This window comes from Vanessa cardui, chromosome 5 (genome assembly GCF_905220365.1).
Source record: "Vanessa cardui chromosome 5, ilVanCard2.1, whole genome shotgun sequence".
NCBI lineage: Eukaryota > Metazoa > Arthropoda > Insecta > Lepidoptera > Nymphalidae > Vanessa > Vanessa cardui.
In genome coordinates, this window is record NC_061127.1 from 15637292 (window position 1) to 15663535 (window position 26244).

At 33.6% G+C, this 26244-nt stretch overlaps 3 protein-coding genes across 9 annotated transcripts; 1 reads left to right on the top strand and 2 right to left on the bottom strand.

The window, feature by feature from the left end:
* Nucleotides 1-1859: 1859 nt before the first annotated feature.
* Nucleotides 1860-7439, bottom strand: LOC124530098 (ecdysone oxidase-like). Of its 2 annotated transcripts, none has more exons than XM_047104096.1 (4): nt 7282-7439; nt 6164-6290; nt 4111-4241; nt 1860-3459 (listed from the first exon to the last, which is right to left on the bottom strand). In XM_047104096.1, the coding sequence occupies exons 2-4, from the start codon at nt 6285-6287 to the stop codon at nt 1912-1914; spliced, it is 1803 nt and encodes a 600-aa protein (XP_046960052.1). In that variant the 5' UTR covers nt 6288-6290; nt 7282-7439; the 3' UTR covers nt 1860-1911. The 2 variants fall into 2 exon arrangements, with proteins under 2 accessions (XP_046960052.1, XP_046960053.1); XM_047104097.1 differs by lacking the exon at nt 7282-7439 and adding an exon at nt 6955-7034.
* Nucleotides 7440-11723: 4284 nt separating this feature from the next.
* Nucleotides 11724-16865, bottom strand: LOC124529595. 2 transcript variants are annotated; one of them, XM_047103378.1, is made up of 8 exons: nt 16504-16865; nt 16268-16416; nt 15926-16074; nt 15052-15200; nt 14031-14196; nt 13289-13552; nt 12293-13212; nt 11725-11910 (listed from the first exon to the last, which is right to left on the bottom strand). In XM_047103378.1, the coding sequence occupies exons 1-8, from the start codon at nt 16812-16814 to the stop codon at nt 11787-11789; spliced, it is 2232 nt and encodes a 743-aa protein (XP_046959334.1). In that variant the 5' UTR covers nt 16815-16865; the 3' UTR covers nt 11725-11786. The 2 variants fall into 2 exon arrangements, with proteins under 2 accessions (XP_046959336.1, XP_046959334.1); XM_047103380.1 differs by lacking the exon at nt 16268-16416 and having other exon boundaries at nt 11724-11910; nt 16504-16631.
* Nucleotides 16866-17024: 159 nt separating this feature from the next.
* LOC124529597 (beta-1,4-N-acetylgalactosaminyltransferase bre-4-like) lies at nt 17025-20896 on the top strand. 5 transcript variants are annotated; one of them, XM_047103382.1, is made up of 4 exons: nt 17025-17162; nt 18695-19184; nt 19263-19619; nt 19863-20896. In XM_047103382.1, the coding sequence occupies exons 2-4, from the start codon at nt 18748-18750 to the stop codon at nt 20047-20049; spliced, it is 981 nt and encodes a 326-aa protein (XP_046959338.1). In that variant the 5' UTR covers nt 17025-17162; nt 18695-18747; the 3' UTR covers nt 20050-20896. The 5 variants fall into 5 exon arrangements, with proteins under 5 accessions (XP_046959338.1, XP_046959339.1, XP_046959337.1 ...); XM_047103383.1 differs by lacking the exon at nt 17025-17162 and adding an exon at nt 18197-18606; XM_047103381.1 differs by lacking the exon at nt 17025-17162 and adding an exon at nt 18197-18404.
* The last annotated feature ends 5348 nt before the right edge of the window (nt 20897-26244 follow it).

Consider the following 26244-nt stretch of genomic DNA (forward strand, 5'->3'; position numbering starts at 1 on the left):
ATAAACTGCTGATAAAGTGCTACTCCACTGGCACAATGTATTTACCACAACTGGTTGAACCACCAAAACCTCTTTCTATCTACGTTACGGGAACTACTGAGGAGTCTGAATATTTCCTTCAGCATATTAGAAATAACAATTCTTGCTTTGAAATGACATCATTTGGAGCTACAAATATTGTACAATACAATAATTTCGCGTCTACGTTTAAAGTGTATCATGTGATTGGTTCACTTCTTCCAGTACCTATCTAAATAAAATCCAGTTTCTGAACATTTAGTTAGTAGTTCAGTACCACAACTAATCGAGAATTTAGGATTATGCTTTATGAAAAAAAATGTTTAGTTAAAGATTTTAAAACTGCTCTATAATGTGAAACAACAAATTATTCAAAGTCATTAATCAATGCATTGTCGGTACAGAAATTACAAAACGAGGTATTGTTATCACTAAGCGACACAAGAACAATCAAGGTGTCGCTGAAACACATCAATCGTATGACAATTATTACGATTATCCAATTATGTTTATGCGAGCAGAAGATGGATATCATCTTGGACTGTATCAAAATAATCTCACGGTAGGCTCTGTGACATCGAAGAGTTAGTTGTATGGATTTTTATGCGTATCGTATAATGATTAGAGATAATCAATCTAACCATATTCTGAAGTACCTATCGTCAACTGTTTTAACAATTCATTGTTGACATGTACGCTATGCTCGAGAACGAACAATTAAACTACATTCCATACAACCAATCAAAACTCTGAGCCAAAGGGTACATTTATTTACGATATACAATATCGAATGATAAAGTAGCTGCTGATATTGGACAAAGATCTTCGTACAGTGGAAGTCCAAGTCCTATGCACGAATATGCTCAGGATGCTCTGACGTACGTTCGCAAGTATTGACAAGGTTGTAGATGTAATAACATCGATATTCGATAGAACCGGATAAAAGAGGACGTATTGGTTTGATGCAAACTTTTACAGACTATAGAAATTTAATTAAAAATTTTATCGTATATATAACAACGTATAAGTTTATAGTTGTTATGACCAATCTGCAGCTTATCGAGAACATCATTGAAAAGATGAAATATATAACGAATATTAAATATTTTTTTTAAGAATTTGATTAGATCTCGCATGCTTTTTTTCTCTTTATTTGTTTCTTTATTATTTGTACATTGTTGATGATCAGTAACTAATTACAAAACGAAATTATTTTTTTTCCCAGCGAAACGGGCGGGTATAGCTAGTATTTAAAATAAAGTAGTCTATCAGTACTTATGTCTGATTATTTAAATATACAATTTATTTTTAGTATTCCCGTAGATCGAGGTTGTTTTTTAGATATAAAAACTTCAGCTTCAGCTTCACTTCTACTTTTTTATTTATTTTTTTCATTTCACCTTTGTACATCTTCCCTCGTCTTATTTGTAATTGCGTTTTTTTCTTTATATTGTAGCTACTAACTTACAAATGCTCTTTGTGCTACTGACAAAGTGCATTCACAAGTTAAACGTCGTTATTTTTACATCAACTTGTTGCCCTAAGCAGACAATACTTTACAATTTCTTTTCGTATATAATGTCGATATTAAAATTGTTTCTCTCCGCCTATTACTTCTATTCGTTAGGTAAATATTGATAAAGAAAAATACATTTAATATTGTCAGAGTTTATTATCATAATTGTATTAATTTCCAAAATGTCAAACAAAATCACACACATAAATCATTTAGTCAAAAAAATAATACTTATTTCAAGGAACTGCGTCAAAACTTTAGATTATCGTCCTAAAATATAAAGGTTACGGTACACATATGTAGTACCGATATGAAAATTAACAAGTACACCTAATCACAACGTATTTGCTTTATAATTGGTCAAATTATCAGAAGGGCTAATTTAAATAACCCAGACTCTTATAATAATCCTTGATATAGTCCGCCGCTTTCTCAGCTATCATAACGACGGGAGAATTCGTGTTACCTCGAACTACTTTTGGCATTACACTGGCATCAGCTACCCTCAATCCAATAATTCCTTTAACCCTCAGTTCTGAATCCACTACTGTTCCCATAGCGGCCGTTCCAACAGCGTGCCAAGCAGACATAGCTGTAGCTTTGGCAAGGCACTCCAAGTATTCTCTATCAATAAAGTCATTGCATTCTTCTATGTCAAAATCGACAACAAAAGCGTTTTTCGAGTTGAAATAAGCCGTGCTAGTTATTGACCGAGCTGTCTCTATGGCATCGGGATAGTAATCTAAATCGCTGCCATCATTGAATGTCCCTGAATAAATAAGCGGAGGATCGAGAGGATCCAGGGATTGCAAACGCACTCGTCCTCTGGACTTGGGCTTAAGGTTTACGACGGCTAACGAAAGGATTTCGAAATTTTTATTCAAAGATTCGATTTTATCACAAATGCTTTCCTTGAAACCTAAAATTTCGCGACACGACTCATAAAAATCACTATTAGCGTGAATACATGTCGGATAAATGGCGAAGTCCGGTACATTCGCATCTTCACTGTAAGATATGTACGCTCCCAAAGCAGAGTTTCTAACGAGAGATCCGCTTCTGTCATAGAGATACCTAATGGTATCCATGTGAACATTTTTTTCATCTAAGTCGCAAGTTCCGTTGTCCGCTGCTAAATAATTCAGTACCATGACGTGATCGTGAAGATTTTCTCCAACAGGCAAATCCTTGACGACACTGATACCCATTTCATCTAAATGCTCTTTGGGGCCAATCCCCGAAAGGAGCAGTAATTTTGCAGTATTAAACGTTCCTGCGGTCATAATAATTTCTTTATCAGCGTAGAAGATAAATTCATCATCTCCTAATAAAGCTTTGACTCCATACGCCGTTTCATTTTCAACTAATACCTTAGCAACGTGCGCCTCTTTTAAAACGTACAAGTTACTTCTCTCCGAGGCCTTGTTGAGGAGAGCCGTGAGAGAACTGTGTCTTTTACCATCTCTTATGGTATGAGAGAATCTTCCTGCGCCTATTGTGTTTGGATTGGTCATATCTTGAACAATATTAAAATTCAGCTCCTTAAAAGCTTCGAGAAATTTGTCGGCAGTAAAAGTTGAATCGGTTGATCCACTCACTTCAATTTCCCCATCAAAACCATGAAGACTTGCCAGCTCTGGATTGATAGTGATTCTTTCGTCGGTCAAATATTCAGTTTTTTTGAAGTATGAGAGAACATTATCCCAACTCCAATCCTCTCCGACTATGGAGGCCCATTCGTCGTAGTCAGCTGGAAAGCCACGAGAATAAATCATGTCGTTGATGGATCCACTGCCTCCCAGCATTTTACCTCGGGGTTGTCTCTGAGTCCCATCTTGAAGCGATTGGCTTGAATAGTAGTCATTTGTTGTAGTGAAATTCCAATCGTAATAACTTCTTTTCATAATGTCCTTGAATGCAGGAATCTTAAAAGATAAGAAAATATAATATATAAGAACTTATTATAAAATAAAAATAAAAGTAATGATTTCCTGGAACGTTGCCGCTTTAAATCGACATCGTACGCACCCTAAACAATTAAAGGCACAAGTAATTCCATTATTTAAACAAATTATTTGAAATTAAATAATAAACTAAATTGTTCTATAGCTTCCTATCTCGACTTCCCACGGTTAGAATAAGGGTCTACATAAAACTTTTATATCGAAATGCACGTAATTATATTACGCGGCTAACATTAGTCAAACTGCCATTCAACTCGTTTCAACAATCATTAGGTATCATAGTTTAACAAATATTCCCCAAAATCATAATAAGGCTTTCCATAAGGCTTAATTGGCGAAAATCGTATAAAAATCCGTTCAATAGTTTGTAATTTGATCTCGTATGGATCGCGCAGATATATATAGAAAACTGCGCCGGGGCCGTTGCTTATAATGTAGTAACAGTAGATAACTTGGTCTTTTTAAATCTCAATTAGCCTTTACAGAATATATATCCTTCCTGTTCTATATATTTATCAAAAAATATATTTATTAAATTTAGACTCAATAGGATAACTAGATACTGGTGTTTTTCTTTATTCATATATTTTGAATTATATTCAATAAGCTTACGATGCTATCTTGAGGTGGATCGCCTCCCGCCTCCAGTAGCAAGACGCTGAATGGCAGTGCAGACAGCCTCGCAGCCAGAGTGGCCCCGGCAGTACCGCCACCCACCACGATGAAGTCAAAATGGGTTCCATCTGGCAACACAGACGATAATTTGAAACCAGTCTGGTTTTACAATTAAATAAACTAAAGCAATTTAAAGAGACATTATAAACACATGGGTAAATCTTAAACGGGCCTACAGGGCCCAGTGGTTAAAACATTTAAATCTCGAACCAAAATTGCTTATCGGGGTCAAGTCACGGAAAGCACTACTGACATTATCAGATGATTACTTTCTGCTGTTATTTAATATGGAAGAAAATGTAGTAAGGAATCAATTTCGATATAACGGCGAAACCACTTGGCCAGCCAATAGCAAGTAAGGCTGTAGCAATGAGTGATGATAACTTTAACGTAAACATTCTAGAGTTTTAAGTTAGTTTAATTATAAGTCGAGCTGTTTTGGCTCAGTGGTTAGAACGCGTGCATCTTAACCGATGACTGTGGGTTCAAACCCCGGCATTATGCATTCCACTAACCCGCATTGGAACAGCGTGGTGGAATATGTTCCAAACCCTCTCATTAATGGGAGAGGAGGCCTTATCTTAGGAGCGGCAAATGTAGAGGCTGTTACTTTACTTTACTTTACTTTACTAAATATAAGTCATTTATAGGAATTACTTGAAAAAAAAATTAATAAAATTTAGTCTCAGTATAAGATTAATCTGACTTGAAATGAAGTCATAGGCTCGACACAATCAGATAAAATAAAATAAAAAATATGAATATCATCGTAAATTGTAACAACCGATTTGATATTCAATCGCTAAGATAAAAACACTAACCTAACCCAAATAATGTCAAGTATCGAAATTTTATCTGTTTGATTGTAAGTTGAGGCGCCCAATACAATCTTTCGATAGTTTACAATCTCGAGATAAACTGTAAAATCAAGATAGTTCCGATCTCGCGGTTATATGTATAACGCCTAGATTTTTATCGAAGGCTATATTCTGTTACGTTAATATTGCGTTACGTTAAACCAAATGTTCTTTATTCGATTCGACTGAAGCAAAAACTATCTCAATAATTACACTTTTTTCAAAATATAAAACATATAGTGAAATATACAAAGTATGTGTTAATTAAATACAATTTTAATTATGCATCCCATCATAAAGATCAGGAAATACAAAATATTTTTAGGTAGTGCAGCAATAATTTTATTTAAACTATGCATATTTTTTGTTTTTTATTACATCCCTGGACCAAGATTCTGTCTTAACCGCACTGAGGCAAAAGCCCTACCTTTTCTTAGGAACGGTTATTCCACTACACTGTTCCATCGTCCACTACGAGTAATTAATTAGTCACGTGTCATAAAATTATATTCTTCTGGTAAGAAAAGCAACATGAGGACAGCGTGCAAACGTAGGATGACATTCTGCCTCATTCGTTATTAAATTGGTACACCGCAACAAATGCAAATGACATTGCCAATGTCCCTTGTGCTCCGATAAGAAGTATGACAGTTTAGCGGAAATAAAATTGCTTTTATCTGAATAAGGATTACATTTTCAATTCTTATTCAGAAAAAATTGTAAGTAAGGATTCAATAATAGCTTTTAAATAAACAATACATCAAATAATCGCCCTTCTCGATCTCTATATATACGAGTAACTAGTTTTCGCCCGCGGCTTCGCCTGCGTTCTATTGTGTTGGTTGTCATGTGTTACTAACGTATCCTATGTGATTTTTGGACTTCAAGTTTGCTTCACATTGTTCATTCAATTTCATCAACTGCAGTTAATCGGTTTAGTCGTTTAAGAGCGACAGACAAACAGAGTTACTTTCACATTTATAATATTAATGAAGATAGTTTATGCTCAGAGAGCTTCTGATTTCTAGCTCTACCCCCCTTACTTAACCGGGACAGGAATTATATTTAGTTTAATGTTTAGGGGGAAAAAAAAGAATATATGAGTTTAAGTGGTGCGATATCTGAGTACTAACTTTGAACATCAGCTTGCGGAGGCCACGGCTCCTGCACGAGGCATTGTGATGCGGCGAAAAACTGCAAGGCTGCGGCGAACGTCGCACCGGCCGCGCCTCCGACCCCACAACCCACTTCCATCATAATCTACAAGAAATTATAAATACTGATTAATAATCAAATACGTCAATACAAAGTAGCAAACAATCTCAATCTTCGGTTAAATATATTTATGGCAAAGTCACTAATCTGATAAAACTGTAGTTGTTGAAAATACTATACAAAGTGTACGATATACTGATCATTATCAAGGAGAGTCTGCTAATCCGAATGAGATAGTCAATAGTCATAGATATAATAACAAAAGGTTTGAAAACGCTGATCTTGAAAAATTTTGACTAAAGTGACTATATATTATATGTATAGAAATCCGTTACTTGTGATATAGGTACAAGGACATAATAGTAGTTTTTTTTTTTTTTTGAGTAAATAGTTAACCGCGCCACCAACCTTGGAAACTAAGATTATGTCTCTTGTACCTGTAGTTACACTAGCTGGCTCAACCTTCAAATCTAAGCACAGCAACAATAAAATTGCTTGGCGGCAGGATTTAGCTAGAGGGTGAAGCTAGCACAAAACCCTTCGACTTCATAAATAATTATTTACAAAAAAAAAAATTAAATATAGGTCAACTATCTACGATTGATCTTAATTATAAGTTATATCAGCTTACAATTAAACGTTCAAGATAAACACATACTATCGTTCTGTAAATATTTGCTAAATATATGTTTAAAACAGAGTAACTTACCTGGGTTATTTATTTACAAAATATATTCAGTAATACAACTTCGGCATGGAAATATATATCAACTACTTTTGTAAGTACCCTCGCGTTTCAATATTATCATATGCGTTACAGATTAAATTAAATACCATTTTACGAAAAGTAAAATTGAAATTATGTTTTATTTTTTATTATTAGATTACTTAAAATATTGCTACAAAAATAAGATTAAAAAAAAACGTACGTAATTTTATAATTATTTAATATGTAAATTCGAATGAAGTAATGAATATATTTTTTCAACACAAATATGGCGCTTAAAAGATAGAAGCGTGAAAATAGTGTACTTACTTTTTACTCGTCGGATAAAACTGTGACAAAACACTATGTAACGTTTTATCACAGATTCAATGAATATCTCGACCGTGTCTATCTAATGTGGTTGTGTCGATATCTGATTGCTTGAAGAATATTTATAGGAAAATCTGCGGCGCATGATATTATTATATAGTTTTCCACATATCGCAGGTTGTTGAACTCGATGACAATGCAAATGAGAAATACTTATGTATGATATGTTGAAGTTGAATTTTACAGATATTTTCCGCTTATGTACGTTATGTTATGTACCTACGCGTTATATAATGCAATGCTATTTTACGCAAGGGTGTTTCATATTTTCTTTGCTTCAGTCCGTGTTGATTTCGTTCTGTAACTGCTCGTACTTAGTATACATTTCATGGGTTTAACACCCGCTGGTTAGATCTAATGCCTTTGATGGGTGGGTGGAAGGCAGGGCCGTATTTAGAGGAGGGCAACCGGGATAACTGCCCTGGGGCCTCCACATTAGTGGGAGCCACAGTTTTGAGCAAGTTAACAAATATAAATATAATAATGTTATTATTTAATATTTTGAAAGTTACCGATACAAGTAAATAAATCATAGCTTACTGATTGAAATAAAAAAGTAATTAATTCATGATAATATAATTATTAGGTTGTTCACGCTTCTGTTTGTCTAGGGCCCCCACTGCTTTGTGGCCCGGGGGCCTTCAGACCTTTAAATCCGGCTCTGGTGGAAGGGTCTTGTTGTTTCGTAGTAAAGGGTATTTTGGTACAGTCAGCACAAACGTCATTTTTATTATTATAAAATAGCAAAAACCAGAGATTTGTGGTGGAATGATTGTCAGTAAAGTATTCGTTAACAAAAGATAGTGCCCTGTATGGGTCACTCCTTATACCGAAAGGCGACAATATTGAAATAATTATATAAAACACTAACGACTAGTGACTTGTTCAATGATTTTTAAGGCACTTTCCATGAAAAATATTTAATAACGCCAGTGAGGTTGTTGTATGAAAATATGCCGACAAAATAATTACAAAGAGATGCACCAGACTTGGAGATTAGTTTATTGACAGAAAAAAAGCTAATTTTAGTAATAGCTGACCGCCAAAAGTTAAAAATACTGGTTTCTCGAGGATCCTGTACCTATCCAAAAATTCAACATGCCTATGACCAAATTCACAGGAAGCAGAGCCTGATTTAGAGATCTTGAGGTTCTGGTACCTACAATATGTGGGGTTTTCCAACAATTTATTAACAGATGACTTTTCATAATTCAGTTTATCAATTAACCAGTATATGGATCTGTTCACTCCGTTATATTATCGGCGTGCAGTAACAAATTTAATTATTTTGAGTTTTTTTGCAGTATTTATTCTCGTAGTTAATCTCACACACACTAAAACAATTTGCAAGCACGTGCGTCACACTAATGCACACCGATAATTTAGCGTGCAGATGGCGTCCTCGTGACTGAATAGATCTATATTCTATATCATACATGTATTTTACTATTTTAAAATTGGTGAATTGTTAACTCGGCCCATCCTTAAATGGGGCCCTCAGAGGAAGTGTTTTGTAGTATTGACTTAAGTAGTTTATCGTTTATCCCTCCCATTGAGTTTTGTAGTATTGACTTAAGTAGTTTATCGTAGACGAAGGTGTTTGACCGTTTGATGGATTAGAATTATAGATAAGTATTCTAAGGCCGCAATAGTTTAAGGACATATTGTGAGGACTGATAGCCGCTCATTAGTTGTTAATTATCTTATCTTAATGGTTTTGTGATTCAAATGCCTTAGCCTGTGACTTTGCCTGTATTATTTAAACGACAGTTTTGTTTATAATTGACAACTAATTGATATAAAAATGTCACATTGTTGGATAAAGAAGTGCGGCTTAGATCTTACTCAACTACGGAACTTTAGTGCTACCTGCTTTAGATTCATCTTAATTAGCAACGTATAGGTATATTGTAGAACTAAACGCACGGGAGCAATGATGAAATTAAATCTGTAATATTTTCGAAAATATAAATTTGAAATACATCCTTTAAAAGGCCATATTGATTAACGCTGTATTGCTTAAAAACGCTACGAAAATAAGTTATTATGTCTCGTAAGAAAAGGATAAAATTGTTACTCTGAGTCTCATATAACCTTTTGAATCAATCTATGTTTTAAAGAAACCGCATCAAAATCCGTTGCGTAATTTTAAAGTTCAAAGGATACACAGGGACAGACAGCGGCATATTTTGTTTTATATTATGTAAAGATAGTTGAGGCCAAGATGATAACAGACGCAAATTTAGTACAAGCTCAGTAAAGACTGCCCCGGTGCGAACTTGCACTCTCGTTTTGGATCAAGGCTCCAAAGGCTACTGACAAATTGACACTATCGCAATTGAATGGAAACGTAATTATTGTCGTGTTCCTATTTAACTAACGCAACGGTCAAGTAGCGTTTATGGAATATTATCATATCAAAAATAATTAGAATTGATCCACACTAACGATTAATAAAAAAATGAGGTTAATTTTTGTGAAGAAAAGTCGAAGTTGGATCGAAATATGTTCAAGACGTATCATCACCGCTATTAGTAGAATTAAAATCAAAATCAAAATCAAAGTATACTTTATTCAAGTGGGCTTTTACAAGCACTTTTGAATCGTCATTAAACAATTAAGTGAAGCTACAACCGGTTCGGAAAGTAGATTCTACCAAGAAGAACCGGCAAGAAACTCAGTAGTTACTCTTTTTCAACATTTAAAAAAAATACTGTCATGTTAGTTAATACAATTATTTACATTAATATATCCTGCCTGGAAGTCAACAGGTATTAATTCCACGCTTTTTTATCATCTACAAAATCTTGTATCGAATAATACGCCTTTTTCACCAAGGTATTTTTTATAAAAGATTTTATAAAAATGTCTGCGGAATTTTATTATAGAAATGGATACCTTGGCCCAAGAAAGATTTATTGACTTTGCGGAGTCGGAAACTTGGCGTTATAAGCTTATCCCTACTTCTAGTGCATATACAATGATTATCACTGATTTTATCAAAGTGATCAATGTTACTGTGAATATACATGATATTGTTGTAAATATATTGCGACGCAACAGTGAGTATTCCTACTCTGTAAAAAACATCCCGAAAAGAGTCTCTAGCTCCAAGATTATAAATAAACCGAATCGCTCTCTTTTGTAAAATAAAGACAGATTCAATGTCTGCAGCGTTACCCCAAAGTAATATGCCATATGACATAATACTGTGAAAATAACCAAAATAAACTAAACGACCGGTATCAATATCAGTTAGGTGTCTAACTTTTCTAATCACGTATGCTGCGGAGCTGAGTTTCCCTGTTAGGGGCGACAAATGGGGACTCCACTGAAGTCTGGAATCCAATTCTATTCCCAAGAACACCGTAGTATCGGCTACATCAAGCGGGCCACCGCTTAAAGATATATTATAATTTTGCTTTCTAACATTGGGTAGGGTAAAAACTACACATTTTGTTTTTTGAGTATTCAAAACCAAATTAATTACTTTAAACCAATCTTGTATCTGTGATAAGGCATCGTTCACATCGTCATAGTCAGTCTTTTTCCTGTTAACCTTAAAAATCAGTGAAGTATCGTCAGCAAACAATACTATATCACAAATACCTTTAACAAAGAAAGGAAGGTCATTTATATATACTAGAAATAGAAAGGGACCCAAAATTGAACCTTGTGGAACACCAATTTTTAAGGTAGATCCAGTAGACTTTATTCCTATTATTAATGAAAACTTGCTGGATTCTTTGACTTAAGTATGAAGCAATGAGATCAAGAGCCCTACCTTTAATGCCGTAATATTTGAGCTTATAAAGAAGCGTCTCATGTTCTACACAATCAAATGCTTTAGATAAATCACAGAATACTCCAATAGCATTCTGTGATTTCTCCCAAGGATCGTAAATATGCTTAAGAAGCGCAATTCCCGCATCAGTTGTTGATTAGTCTCGGATGTCTGAAAAATTTAGTCTCGTAGAGCACTTCCATGATATTTTTGCGGTGTCATCATATATGTCAAATATTTCGGTATTCAGCAAACTTTCTGTTTAGCTAATACCCTTCTACGCTATCGTCGCTCGGTCTTGCTATTTTCGTTAATAAACGGCGATTACTCTGATGATCATACATCATTCTCTCTGATGCCCTTCAACATTTCAGTTTTCAGATTAAAATTAAGTACCTATACATAAATAAATACGTATATACAATCGTGTGAACTATTATCATTATCAACTCATTTGTCTTGTTCAACTTCAAATTACACCACTTACATATAATTACGTATAACAGGTTTCTACGGAACATAATCTAACGACGAATCGACGGTGACAAATAGAAATAGTATAAAATACTTGGAATGATTTAAAAGCAAGTTAATACTGAATTTATTTTATTAGTGTATATTTTTCCTTATACATTTAGGAAATATGATTCATTGTACAATATTAAGCCGGTGTGTGTTTCCTGGCGCACACGCCGAAGTGCCCAAACAGGATGGGCCCGGCGGGCAGCCCCGTGCGGCACGACACCGCCGTCACGCGCGCGCCGCCCAGCGGCACCTCGTAGTACCTGCAACGCGTCACGTCATTTCCTCACAAGCTCAACAAAGCCCACAGCCGTGCCAAGAAACCGATGAAACAATTGAATATTATGAAGATTATTTATGTATGTTTTTGCTCTTACACACCAATTATCATTTAACAGTAGATGATATGGAGCATTTTCGTTTTAAATTCAAATCTCGAATGACAGAGGAGCAAATGAATCTCCGTATAAAATCTCCAACTCATTATAACAGATTATTTTCAGTACTTTACTATGGTGATGTGCGCGACTGACAAACGTCACACTACTACACCAGCAAAGCTATAAATTTGTAAATTAATGATCCGTGATTGCGTGTAAGGGCAATGTCCACTAATAACAAAACACGAAACCGTTGAGCAGTTACCTAACTTTCCATCCGTATGCGTTGGCAACGGGCACGTAGAACCCAGCCTCGTTTAGCACCACGTACTTCTGCAGCTCTCTGAAGCCCGAGTCCTCTGGGTCACTCAGGGGGTACAGGTTCATGACCTCGGCAGCGGAGGCGACCTCGAGTTCGTGCGGCACGCTGCGGCCCACCAGCACCACCTTCTTGTACCTGTTCTTGGTATCCGTCAAATTGAGCCTCAAGTTTAAATACTGGTTCTCATGTCCCACTAGAGTCTTGGTCACCGTGCACACGATTAAATTGTTCTCGCTGTAGAAATCACAAAAGAATAACCGGGACAGTCGGTGCTCCCTGCTCACCGTGTCGCAGGGGTTCACCTTGAGGCAGGAGCCCCCGAGGAAGCTGTCCTCGTAGAACGGCTCCAGGCACTCCAACTCCGTGGAAACGTACGCCAGGGCGTACCTCGTCTTGCTTGTTCTGTTCCCTAACCGCAAATTCACGGACATTTGCACCATCGACTGCCCCGATATCCCGTGCGAGCTCTCTGCGGGCTCGCCCGAGTCCTCCGCGGTCGCGGTCTTCGCTGCTTTCGTTCTGAAGAAATTTCGCAAGGCGTTCTTCATTTTTCGCTTGACGCTGACGCGGCCCTCCTGAGTTTCATTCGTTACCTCAATTGTTTCGTCGTGAGTCAGAATCGTCACGCTGTCGTCCTTTAGGGTTAGAGACACCTCCTTGCTCTTTCCTGGCACAAGTTCCACTCTGCTGACTTCGAGCGACTGTCTATATTTGAGAATACCGGCTTTATTTTTCAAAAAACCGATACGAGAGAGGTGGGCGATGTTGTCTTGAGTCGATAAGAGGTAACCGTGGGGCCCTTGGGAGGAGTTTGGCTGGTACTGCATGTGACGTAAATTGTACCAAGGAACTGGACAAATCACCTGTAAGTATAACAATATAGATTTACAGTAAATCACTCTGCAATATTAAGCTAATAGTGTCGGTTACTATTTTTACCTCCCCATATAATCGCCTCTTTTTCCCTTGTCCTCTGCAGAAGGAGGTCTGAAAAGGTAAGACTGAAGGCAGCTTGGTGTTAAGATAAGGCCACAAGCTGCACCAGAGCGCTCGGTCTCGCAGCAGGAACTTTTCGTAGGTGTCCAGATCGTCCGCATTTTCGATTGCATTAATGTCGCCAACGTCGTCGGACATGGCCTCGTACGTCCAAGCCGGCGCGAATATTGCAAGCGAACAACCATACGTAAAGGCTACTTGTATGGCCTAAAAAAATAATAATAAATATATACTAATATCACAACGATATATAGCGGGCTCGATAAAGTGCATATGACAATTGAACATAGTTAGGCTAATCGATCAAAATAAAAACTCCAGAATTGATTGAAAAAAAAATGGTTAATAGTAAAAAAAACATTCAAAACGATGTATATTTAGTATTAATGACATATACAAAAAAACTTGAGGACTAGATCGAATCTGCAAAATTAAAGTTGAAGTCAATTAGATCCTCGTACAAATTATTTGTTTATTAATTGGTCAAAAGATGGTCTCGAAGAGATTGATCACAAATAAATTAGCTATAGACTTTTACCAATGGCCAACCGATGTTCACGTAATGTCATGCCAATTGGCCTCTCCCACAAAGAAAATCATCAATCGCTCTAGAATTTCTTCTAGAATTGCATTGAATGATAAATACCGAAAACTAAAGCAAATAACAACTCATAAAGGTTAATACTTCTTGCGTGTTAAACTGTCCGCCGCCGTAAAAATTCCGCCCCCAAACGTCGATACCGATATAGAGATCGGTCAGCCGCTCGCCGGCCGCCACCACGCTGGACTCCACGTCTTTTTCGGACCAAGAGTAGTTGGTGAAAATTCCGTCCACGACATCGAAATACCCTCTGAAAAAAATAAATATTAATTATTGTTGTAAACATAGATACACTTTTCTCATCATTTGGGTCCTGGGTCCTGTGATGACACACTGGACTGCTATTGAGCTCAACCTGATCTCATCTGGGTGAAATGAGACTTTTCTTTACCTCCTAATCGCCGCGGCAACTACCCCGGTAGTTTAATATAGCGGCAATAGCAGCACAAAGATTAGACATTAATAGTCCTTGTACTATCGTGCCTCGGGAACAAAGTAAAACCAATTATCCTTGGCCTTTCTGAACGTGTCGTGATTCACAGATTCACTCTCACTACTTGATTACAATAACTCCTGCATTTGCCGTAACCAAAAATGTTTCATGTGGAAATCATATTCGTCATTCATACTAATATGTTCATTTTAGGGCAGGCACGATACAGAGAACACTGCTGAACACAGCACATGATAATAGGCTATTTGAAAAAGCGAAAAATTCAAAAATCAATAAATAAAAATGCATTTTTCAAACGTTTGTGACACAAAACGCTCCTGATTGGCCGGGCTTATGTTGAAGTCACTTTCTTGTAAACCTTGCTTTTCTACTATATATACCACTGATTAAAATACAGCAAAGTGACGTCACCGACCCCATTGCAGCGCCATATTGTCCGAGTAGCGTTTTCGAGCGTTATTTAAATATGGAATTTTTAATATAATATTTTTCGGCAAATATGTACTAGAAATAAAAAAAATTACTTTTACTGGGTTCCCTAACCTCTACTAAATAATATAAAATGGATTTTAAAAACCAGTCAAATAGCCTATTATTATTCAATAAATACCGGGAATTCGAAATGCGTGTCTCAAAAATATGCCATCGAACCTGTTCTTTTCATTGAGTCCATTTTGCCAGTTAAGATGACCATCAACTGTGACGCTGTCATACCAGATCAGCACTGGATTTTCCAGCTCCTGGTGCAGAATATCATGCAGGTAGCTGACAAACTGCAAGAGTACGTCCGGCTTCGAAATCTAAGCGAAAAAGTTAAACAAATTAAATAGCCTGCAGTGAAATAACGATCGCTTAGTGTTTGGTTTTTTCACTACTTTGTATTGTATGTTGGTAATGTTGGTAAAAAAAATAAAGCCCATTCCAACTTACGCAAGTTTAAATGAGTAATTTGAGGTTTTTAGTGACAATCAATATTATTGTCGATGGAATTTTTTTTTGTAACTAATTAATTTTAACGCGTTTTAGTTGAAACAATAATAATACACCTCCTTTTAATTATGACCCCACTGGTGGTAGGAGAGCTGGTTTAATTTTTTCCGATGATCAGAATGCGATATCGGGAAAATAATAACATATTCCTCCAGTTTAGCCGTATATATTCATAGCCTTTTGGAGGACTATCATATATTATCGTTACCAAATAATCAAAGACATTGAAGATTTATAGACAGACAATTTTAATATTTTTTTTATATATCTTACTACTCATTTCCTTGAAGCATAATTTTGGTCTTTTAGTGATTTTTCCTCTTAACAGGTGTTATCGTTATTATCATTTTATATAATAAAATGGTTTTGTTGGGTAATTGATTTTTGGTAGTCTTTAGAGTACCTCTTATCCATTCCTATCGGAATGCCGTCCCATTGGATTATGAGAGGGAGGGTGGCTATAATGTGAGAATTGGTTGGTGCACCTTTGTAAAAGATATATTCTCTCTATTGGGGTCGTAGTATCTTAATATACCTTATTCTCGACGTTAAGAAGCCATCCGTCGAACTTTAAGGTTTTAGCAATAGCTACGAGGGCACTTGCAAAATGTTGCCACTCATTTTCCGACTGCAATATTTTTTCCCACAGTGCTACACCTTCCGCCCACTCGGTTATAACAGTACCTAATCATAAAATACCAATAAAATCAGTTACATTAAATTATTTTCAGTTTTTATTTATTTTATCATATAATTTCAATTTAATAACTCCATAACTTTAAAATTGTAATTAATATTTACTTTGTGTCTATTAAATGATGCAAAAATTTTTAGAATTTGCCAAAACGAAATTTAATTTTTTTATATTATAAATTACCAATTACTTGAACCCCATGTGCGTGTCCGACATTAATCCAGCCAAGGGGAGGTATAGTTATGAAATGGTGACTGAAGTAGCAGAAAATGTCGATGGCGGCCCAATTATAAAACGTATACGCGCTGTAATTACCAGTGCCATCGATTACACTAAAATAAATAATAATGTTTTTTTGACTTGTTAATTCTTAAAATATTATAAATAAATTAGAATATTAAAGGCATTTCAAAACTTACGCATCATCATGGTAACCATTTGCCATGTCATGGCAAACCAATGTCTTAGGTATTTTTTTTCTGTCTACGCGTTCAATTTCTTCTTCCGTTTCCGGATCATAATGACAAAATGTTTGCGGAGTTTCGAGTAAATTTTCACCAAAAAACTTGTTAATATCTGTATTTCGGACTATACAGTCGCTGTGGGTCTTGATATCTGTGCAAAGAGAACTCCAACTTGGCGGTTCTTGTAGAAAAGATAAAACTTCTTCCAAGGTATCAAGCGGTTTACAGGTTAAGTCTTGATGTTTCCAAATTTTCTTTTCAGTCATGATCGTTAACTTATATTTATTACAAATATTATAAAATGTTTTTTCAGCTTAAATAATAAGGAATTCTTTACTCACATTTTCGTAGAGAAATAACAAATATGTTTGTTTACTCGCGTCTTGTAAAAGATTGACGTTGACAAGACAGGAGCGATGGCGGGATGATTTGAATGAACACTGAGTAATAAGTCGAACTATTTAAAACATAAATCGATTTAAATATATCAAATATTTGTTTATAAATGCGATAAAAATATATAATTTAAAAATTACATGAATAAACTTTACAGTTCCATTATTATTGAAATTTTATTACAAAAAAACTTAACTACGTCTTGCTCTGTGAATTAGGTAAGTGCAAAAGCAATAATATCGGTGTGGAAGTTAACATATATTTATTATGTTTGTTTGTTCTAGTTTTGATAAACAAATCAGGATGTGTGCTACTTATTTTGATAACGAGTAACGACATCTATTGTTTATAGTTTATTCCCACAGTATAACAAATAGATTGCAAATTTCGTAATAAATGACTCAAAATGTTACAGTAAGCGTAATCGGAAGATTCAATGTAAAGTAATCTAAATTAAAAACATATGAGCAAATAGAGACCATCTCAAATTGTTATAACTCAATAGGTACAATATTATCACATTATAACAAAAACATTATTTTTGTTATAATGGGATAATATTGTACTACTAATTAAAGGATTTAAAGGTAAAATATTATCTAGCATTTTGTTTAAAACCAAAGGTATAAGAATAAAACAACAATACTACTACTGACTCAGTTTTGAATGGAAAAAAAAACTGAATACTAATAATATAATATATATATAATAAATATCTTCATTAAATTATTTTGAGCACGGTGATTGTTAGAAAATTTCAGGTCTAACATTTCAAATACCAACCATGGGACACAAATCTCATAAATAATGCATTCCTAAATAATTATAATTATCTATAACAGAAATAATGAATTAAAAAGATAACTTAAAATATTATTTCTCATTTCATTATTCTTGTGATAAATGGAAATATATAGATTAAAAATAATAAATACTCCTTTGTTTAAAGCAAAATACTTTTTACGCATCCTTTACTTTATTTACGCTTATTACAAATAGTAAATGATTGTACAATACGTTTTTTTATGACTATAACAGATTATTGATAATCACGTCATATTATAATTGTAATTATTTTAAAGATGCCATATTTCGCTAATGGTTATAAAAAATATATATAAACCATTCAAAATGAATCATTATCATGAATATGTCGTAAACGATGATTATTTAAATTATTTTTTATAATTTATATATATATTTTATTATGGCTTATATTTGTGCCAAGAGTTAGAATTTATTATTAGAGCAGCTGTCACTGTCGAAATCTGTTTTTTTTATAACTTAATCCATGACAGATAAAATATAGGTTACTATTTAAGTAACATACTCTACCGGTGTTTTTTTATAATTTCACCAGTTTATAAGCTGGAAACGATAATGTACACTTACGAAAAATAACCAGTAAACATACCCCAAAATAATACCAAACATAAATATGTGTTGATTCTTAAACTTTGGTATGTCCCATTTTCTATATATATGATGTTTACCTTATTTGACAATAAACAGTTATGGTTATAGTTTTACTAACAAAGATAAGATTTTGATTAAGTAGACTATAATGCGCAGATCATGGCTCATTAGTTAAATAGCTTATATAGCCCTTTTTATTCGTACTTAGACATTAAGTAATAAATGTAAATAAAATCTCAACATAAGGTGAAATGGTTTTTTGTATTAAATAACTAATGGTATTTTACATTTTCTTAGGAAATTATTCAGAAGTCTTTAAAAACTATAATTTCAGTTTTTCAGATTCGCTTGCTAAATTTAATAAAAACTGTTAATAAAATTCTACAAATGCCTAAATGGTTTTTGATTCAAAGGATTCTGCAAGTTCGTCTTTCAACATGTCTCTTTATTACACTATGTCTTATTGCTCTAATCCAATTCTTTGCATCATATGGTTACTACAAATACGATCACTTGGCACAAGAAAGTTTGCGCCATCATCTTTACGTACAACATAATCCTAAGCTTATAACAAAGAAATCAAAACCGGACTGTAGATACAATGACATTCTGCAGAATTCGAAATCAGTACACAGTTGGGACATACCTAGAAAATATAATGATTTTTTACCAAATGGCATAATAAATGGCAGCTATACTCCTGAAGATTGCACACCTCTCTTCAGTGTTGCTATTTTAGTAACATACAGAAACAGGCAAAGTCAATTGGACATATTTATACCTTACATGCATAGCTTTTTGAAAAAACAAAACATACATTACAAGTGAGTATCAGTTTACTGAAATATTGAATAGTTTTTTATTATTGACTGTTTCTTTATTCCATTGTGTTTAAATTTCAGAATATACGTAATTGAACAACAAGACGAAAGACTATGGAATAAAGGCTTACTATATAATATTGGAGCAAGGCAAGCTATGCTAGACAAGTTCCCATGTCTTATCTTGCATGATGTTGATCTCTTACCTCTCGATGAAAGCAATCTCTATGTGTGTCTAAAACAACCTCGGCACATGAGTGCAAGTATAGATAAATTTAGATTTGTACTAATATATAAAACACTGGTTGGAGGTGTCTTAGCAATTACTTCAGACCAGTATAAGGAGTTGAATGGCTTCTCAAATCGTTTCCAAGGTTGGGGCGGTGAAGATGATGATTTTGCTGGGCGAATTTCAGAGCATAATCTTGAAATATTGAGGTAAGTGCTTATTATAAACTTAAATTCTTTATGTGGGAAAAATAGATTGTCTAATTGCAGAAAGTAGATTAGATTAAATGTGTTTTCAAATCAGTAAACATTCTTGAAATTGTAGCAAGTGATTAATTAAAAATGAATTTAATATTATTGTGTAAGCATAAATGACCTACTCACTAAACTGAAATCATCTTTGAATTTGGGACATGATGTACATAGGCTAATTATTTATTTTATATGTTTTAGGTTTCCCCCACACATGTCAAGATATACAATGCTACTTCACAAACAAGAACACAAAAATGATGACCGTCATCGCATCATGGAGGAGAATGAGCACAATTCTCAAAAAGATGGATTAAACTCTATTCGATATAAAGTAAGCAACATTAAAACTCACAGACTGTTTACAATGATCAAAGTAAGATTATGATTCAACTATTACATTTTTACATACACATTTGAAATTTAAAGATCAACAGATATTTAACACAGTTTCATGTGTAGAGGATGTTCAAAATATTTGTAGGTAATTTCAAATTTTCATCTTATCCTCTGCAATAATAAACAATACTGAAATCATACATCCAAGTTTACCTAAGGCTGGCTGATCCAAGTTAAAGTAAATTATATCTGTCAAAATACACAAGTGTGCCTCAATGTACAAATAATACCTTTGTTGGGCCTGTCCTTGTTCAGCAAGTGTAGGATTGCCTTCCTCAGGTTAAGAGTAAGGGAACATTGTCAATGTATCCAACCACAGAGGACATTGATTACATCATAGATAGGTTTTTTAGGGTTTTTTATAAATCAATTCATATTAATCAATATTTGAATATGTTATTAAATGAATTTTTTGGAAATACTTTTCTCTTCTAGTCGTAAAATTTGTTGTTAAATTTTTTGTATATTTAAAAAGATCAAAGAAGCAGATATTTATCATGTAATTCTATTAGCAGTTAAAACTAATAGTATTAACTTGTTTATAATTGGGTCTATATCTCAGAATATAATAGTTACATGTCCTCAAATACTCAAATTTTGAAAACATATGCATGAAAGATTAAAAATATTATGATCATAATCATATTGAACAAAAACTTTTTTTTGTATGCAATAAATGCACAGCTGTCAGTTAACTTTTTTCGATATAGTAACATTGTAATTGGCAATCTCTCGAATATTTATAATGTTAATACTCGCATTGAATCTTGAAGAATTTGACACCTTTAGTCCATTCCACGAAATGAGCTCCCAAAAGGCATTCCATATTGGCTGATGTGACGTTCATTAATTATTTCATTACACACATACACGAAGGATTGTCACATATACAAGATTCGACTCGCCTCGACCCATTATTGAGCAATAAGGAACTAGTACTTTGTTTCCTCGGAATTCAAATAGTGGAATGGACTGTAGGTTAAGTTATTGTGTCATGAATATTACTCAATAAATCGTACATTTAAGTCAAAGCAATAACTTTAGATTCTGCGAAACACAAGATCTATCTTGTGTTTCGCACAATCTTTTCTAATTTAAATATTATCTGCACCAAAGTGTATATGATACATATGTTTGCAATAACTCACTTCGTCAATATTGTACACTTAGGTTTATAAATCTCGCCATAACAAAAGTTACAAATCTAAAAATCAAAAATCAAAATCAAAATCAAAATAAACTTTATTCAAGTAGGCTTTTATAAGCACTTTTGAATCGTCATTTTACAATTAAGTGAAGCTACCACCGGTTCGGAAAGTAGATTCTACCGAGAAGAACCGGCAAGAAACTCAGTAGTTACTCTTTTTTAACATTTAAAAAATACAACGTCATGTTAATTAAATACAATTATTTCAATTAATGCATCCTGCTTGGAAGTCAACAGGTATTAACTCCACGCTTTTTTATCATCTACAAAATCTTGTATCGAATAGTATGCTTTTTCTACCAATGTATTTTTAACAAACGATTTGAATTTACTAAACGGCAAAGTTAAAAATTTCTGCGGAATTTTATTATAGAAACGGATACCTTGCCCCAAGAAGGATCTATTGACTTTGCGGAGTCGGAAACTTGGCGTTATAAGTTTATCCTTACTTCTAGTGCATATACAATGATTATCACTGATTTTATGAAAGTGATCAATGTTACTGTGAATATACATGATATTGTTGTAAATATATTGCGACGCAACAGTAAGTATTCCTACTCTGTTAAAAACATCCCGAAGAGAGTCTCTAGCTCCAAGATTATAAATAAACCGAATTGCTCTCTTTTGTAAAATAAAGACAGATTCAATATCTGCAGCGTTACCCCAAAGTAATATGCCATATGACATAATACTGTGAAAATAACCAAAATAAACTAAACGAGCGGTATCAATATCAGTTAGTTGTCTAACTTTTCTAACCGCGTATGTTGCGGAGCTGAGTCTTCCTGTTAGGGATGATAAATGAGAAGTCCACTGAAGTCTGGAATCCAATTCTATTCCTAAAAAGACCGTAGTATCAGCTACTTCAAGACGGTCACCATTTAAAGATATATTATAATTTTGCTTGCTAACATTAGGTAGGGTAAAAACTACACATTTTGTTTTTTGAGTATTCAAAACTAAATTATTTACTGTAAACCAATTGTGTATCTGTGATAATGCACCGTTCACATCGTCATAGTCATTTTTTTTCCTGTCAACCTTAAAAATCAGCGAAGTATCGTCAGCAAACAACACTATATCACAAATACCCTTAACATAGAAAGGAAGATCATTTATATATACTAGGAATAGAAAGGGACCCAAAATTGAACCTTGTGGAACTCCCATTTTTAACGTAGATCCAGAAGACTTTATTCCATTAATGAAAACTTGCTGGATTCTTTGACTTAAATATGAAGCGATGAGATCAAGAGCTTTACCTTTAACACCGTAATATTTGAGCTTATAAAGAAGCGTTTCGTGTTCTACACAATCGAATGCTTTAGATAAATCACAGAATACTCCAATAGCGTTCTGTGATTTCACCCAAGCATCGTAAATATGTTTGAGAAGCGCAATTCCCGCATCAGTTGTCGAGCGACCTCTTCTAAAACCGAATTGCTCACCATGAAAAATAGCATTTGTACCGAAATGGACGAGAAGTTGATTTAAAATAATTTTTTCGAAAATTTTACTTAAGGATGGGAGTATTGAAATAGGCCTGTAATTACTGGGATCGCTTCTGTTTCCAGTTTTAAAAAGTGGTAAAACTTTACTACATTTTAACAAGTTAGGAAATGAACCCGTGTCCAAACTCTTGTTAAAAATTACTGCTATATACGGAGCAATATCGTATATGATGTTATTAAAAAATTTTACCGAAATGCCCCATATGTCGTTAGTTTTTTTAATATTTATAGTTTTAAATACTTTTATGACATCTATTGCAGAAACCGTTTCAAATGAAAAATCAATAACGCATTTAGAAACACTATTATTTAATAACCTAGCTGCATTTGATGTAGATGATTTTAAATGAAATGTTATTTTATGGGGTACTTTATCAAAAAATGATTCAAATAAATTAGCAACCTCTAATTCAGAACTCGTGTATCTACTACCTGTGTTCAATTCTATTGGTATCATTTCCTTTTTGGGTTTTCCACTAACACTACTAATAACATCCCATGTGGCTTTAATTCTATTATCAGAATCCAGGATTTTTTTCTTTAAATATAAGGACTTAGCAGAAATGCATACTGTTTTAAAAATTTTGGAATATTTAATGACGTATTCTAAAAAGGCTACGCTTCGATTCCACCGCCTCATATCATATAAGTCGTATAATTTATTTCTACTTTTATAAATACCAACAGTAGCCCAGTCACTAAACTTTAATTTTGTGTTACTATAACATGATTTCATTTTAAATATATTGTTAAATTCTTTTAGTATTACTTCAAAAAATGAATTATAAAGCTCATTTGGATCCTGTGTCGTAAGATCTAGATTAGACAATTTATACGCCACAATATCTTTAAAACAATGTAATTTGTTAGCCGTTATTGGCCTGTATGTTATTTTTTTTAAATGATTTATTTCTTTGTGTTTTAATGAAAACTTCTGACCACAATGGTCAGAAGTTAAATTATTTATAATTAAATAGTTTCCAAAACAATCAATTGCAACTTTAAGAGATACTTCCCATTGGAGCATTAATAGCTTCATATCGTATCACATAAGGGACCATTCATTTATTACATAAGACTAATTTCCCTAGTTTTTAATCCTCATTCTCTATTATAAGTAAAAGTAAGAGTAGCTCGACGCCCCCCTACCTTGTTTAAAATATATATATTTTATATTTATATTTATTTTTCGAGTAAACTGTTTCCCGCGCTTTTTGATATAAATTTAACTTAGCGTTTATTTTAAATCTTACATAAAAACTATCGGAACTCCTTCCCTCCCCTTGTAAGAAAACATAAGACATGGTCGATATGGTCCTCCTCTAAATCGTAAACACTGTAGCAAATAACCGCTTTGGGAAAGTCTCGACGTCATCAAATAAATCGATATTAGTACATTTTACTTAAATCAATTTTGATTTAATCTCAATGTGTGTGGGCTGTGCGATCCTGTAAGAGACCAATTCACACGCCATTTAATGCGTGTATTCTTTACAGTTTATTACTATTTCCGTTGATGTCGGATATATAATCTGGCTTTTAGTGTTCAGCGGTGAGTTTCGAGTTTCTTGTTACAGAATAGGTTCTAAATGAAAGACTTTCTTAAAAAAACTACTTAACATAATGGTGATGGTGAGATTTATGAATAAAAGCTTGTATGTCATGAAATATCTCTCGACGCTCAACTTGTTAGTTAAGATGAATAATCGATAAGCGGGTTCATTTTATTTGTTTTGATATATACCTCATTTGTTTATTAAAATTATTTGTTTCTAAAAAAAATCTAAATTAATTATTTCTTTAATTACCTTTAATTAATACTTAGCTTATATAATACATAACTTTTAAAGCTACGTATTATAAAGTATACGAGGCTAGTTATTTTTAGTTTGATGTATAAAATTAGTTCCTATAAATATTTTTGTATAAAATATATATTATCACCGAAGAAATGTAACCTCGTCCGTATATATATGTATATAAGTATATGTTTGTCAAGCTACTTTTGATATTGTTGGTATTTTTTTAGTGTGAAAAAATGAGCAGCTATTTATTTGATCTTTATTAAAGGAAAATGAAATATTTATTTAAATCATTATTATTCATTTACGTTTTTCGCAACTGCTAATGTTGCATTTTTGTAACTTGTATTCACAGAATTTATTGTCAAGAGTCATTTTAAAAGAATCGCAAAAATGTAGGTCATCAGAGATTTAATTAATGTTTGTAATCATTGTATTGTATCAAAGGCATACGATACTTTTATTTATGTTTTAGTAATATATTTTGTACGACATCCGTTTATTGCGATTCAGATTAAGAATAACCTCATATTTCCCATAGTCAGTGGTAGGGCGCTGAGCCCTAGAAACTCAAAAGCTATTCTATATTTTCTTGTATCTATTTTTGCTATCTCAAAAACGATGCACAAAAGCTAAAACGTGAAATAATACCATCATAGCAGAATTGAATGTGTTAATAATATTCATACTTTTTGATAAAACCTATTAGACGTTAAAAGGTATTTAGCGGTGATGTTAGACGGCTCTTAGTTTGTAACCCATAACAATTGGAAAGGCCGGAGGAGGTTTATATTTATATGTTTTTTTAAATTTGTGTTCCTACTTGAATATAACAATAAAAACAAAAGACAATTATATAATTATAGCGAATGGCGAAACTCGTTAATACATAGTTTATAAATATAGTTCTTTTGACTTACCACCGGTTTTTGAATAGTTAATCAAAGTCTAGTTAAGTTAACTTTAATCTCAACGCTCATTGGCCACCTATTGTGTTATCAGTTGACACCGACTGTCAGATTAAGTAAAATAAGTTAATTTTACTTTAAGTTTTTCAGAAATTGGATATTAAATCGTGAAAAAATAGGAATAGCGATGTCAAAAAAAAGTACGAAATTAACATGACATATTTATTAAATTTATGTTTCCATTTTTTTTTATTAATACAAATACACTAAACGAAATGATATTTTAAAAATGTACTCGAATAATGGGATTTAATCCATTGATAGTTGTTTGTAATTCTATATATTGTAAATGTTTTGTTAACTATACTCTTTTTGGTCTTTATTGTTTTTCCATTTATGTATTTTGTATTTTTACATTGTATTATTTAATGTGTGATCTATATTCAGCTATTATTTTAATAAGAAAGTTATTGTACTCATTGGAAATATACATAAGAAGATATCAACTGTGTTATTATTTTCATGCATTTATGAGAACCTGTACCAATTACTAGAAAGCCTGAGTTCGTAGAGCTTAGTCGAAGACTTGTGTTTACAACTCATCGCATGCTCGGCGCCGCGCGAAAACACGTGTGGGATGGAATTCACATGAGTATTCAAATAAATCTAATTAGAACAGTGGATGAGTTAAGGTCAGCAGGTCGCGAGTTGCGAGTTGTCACCGAGTGGTCCACGCGCCGCCCACGCGTGGGC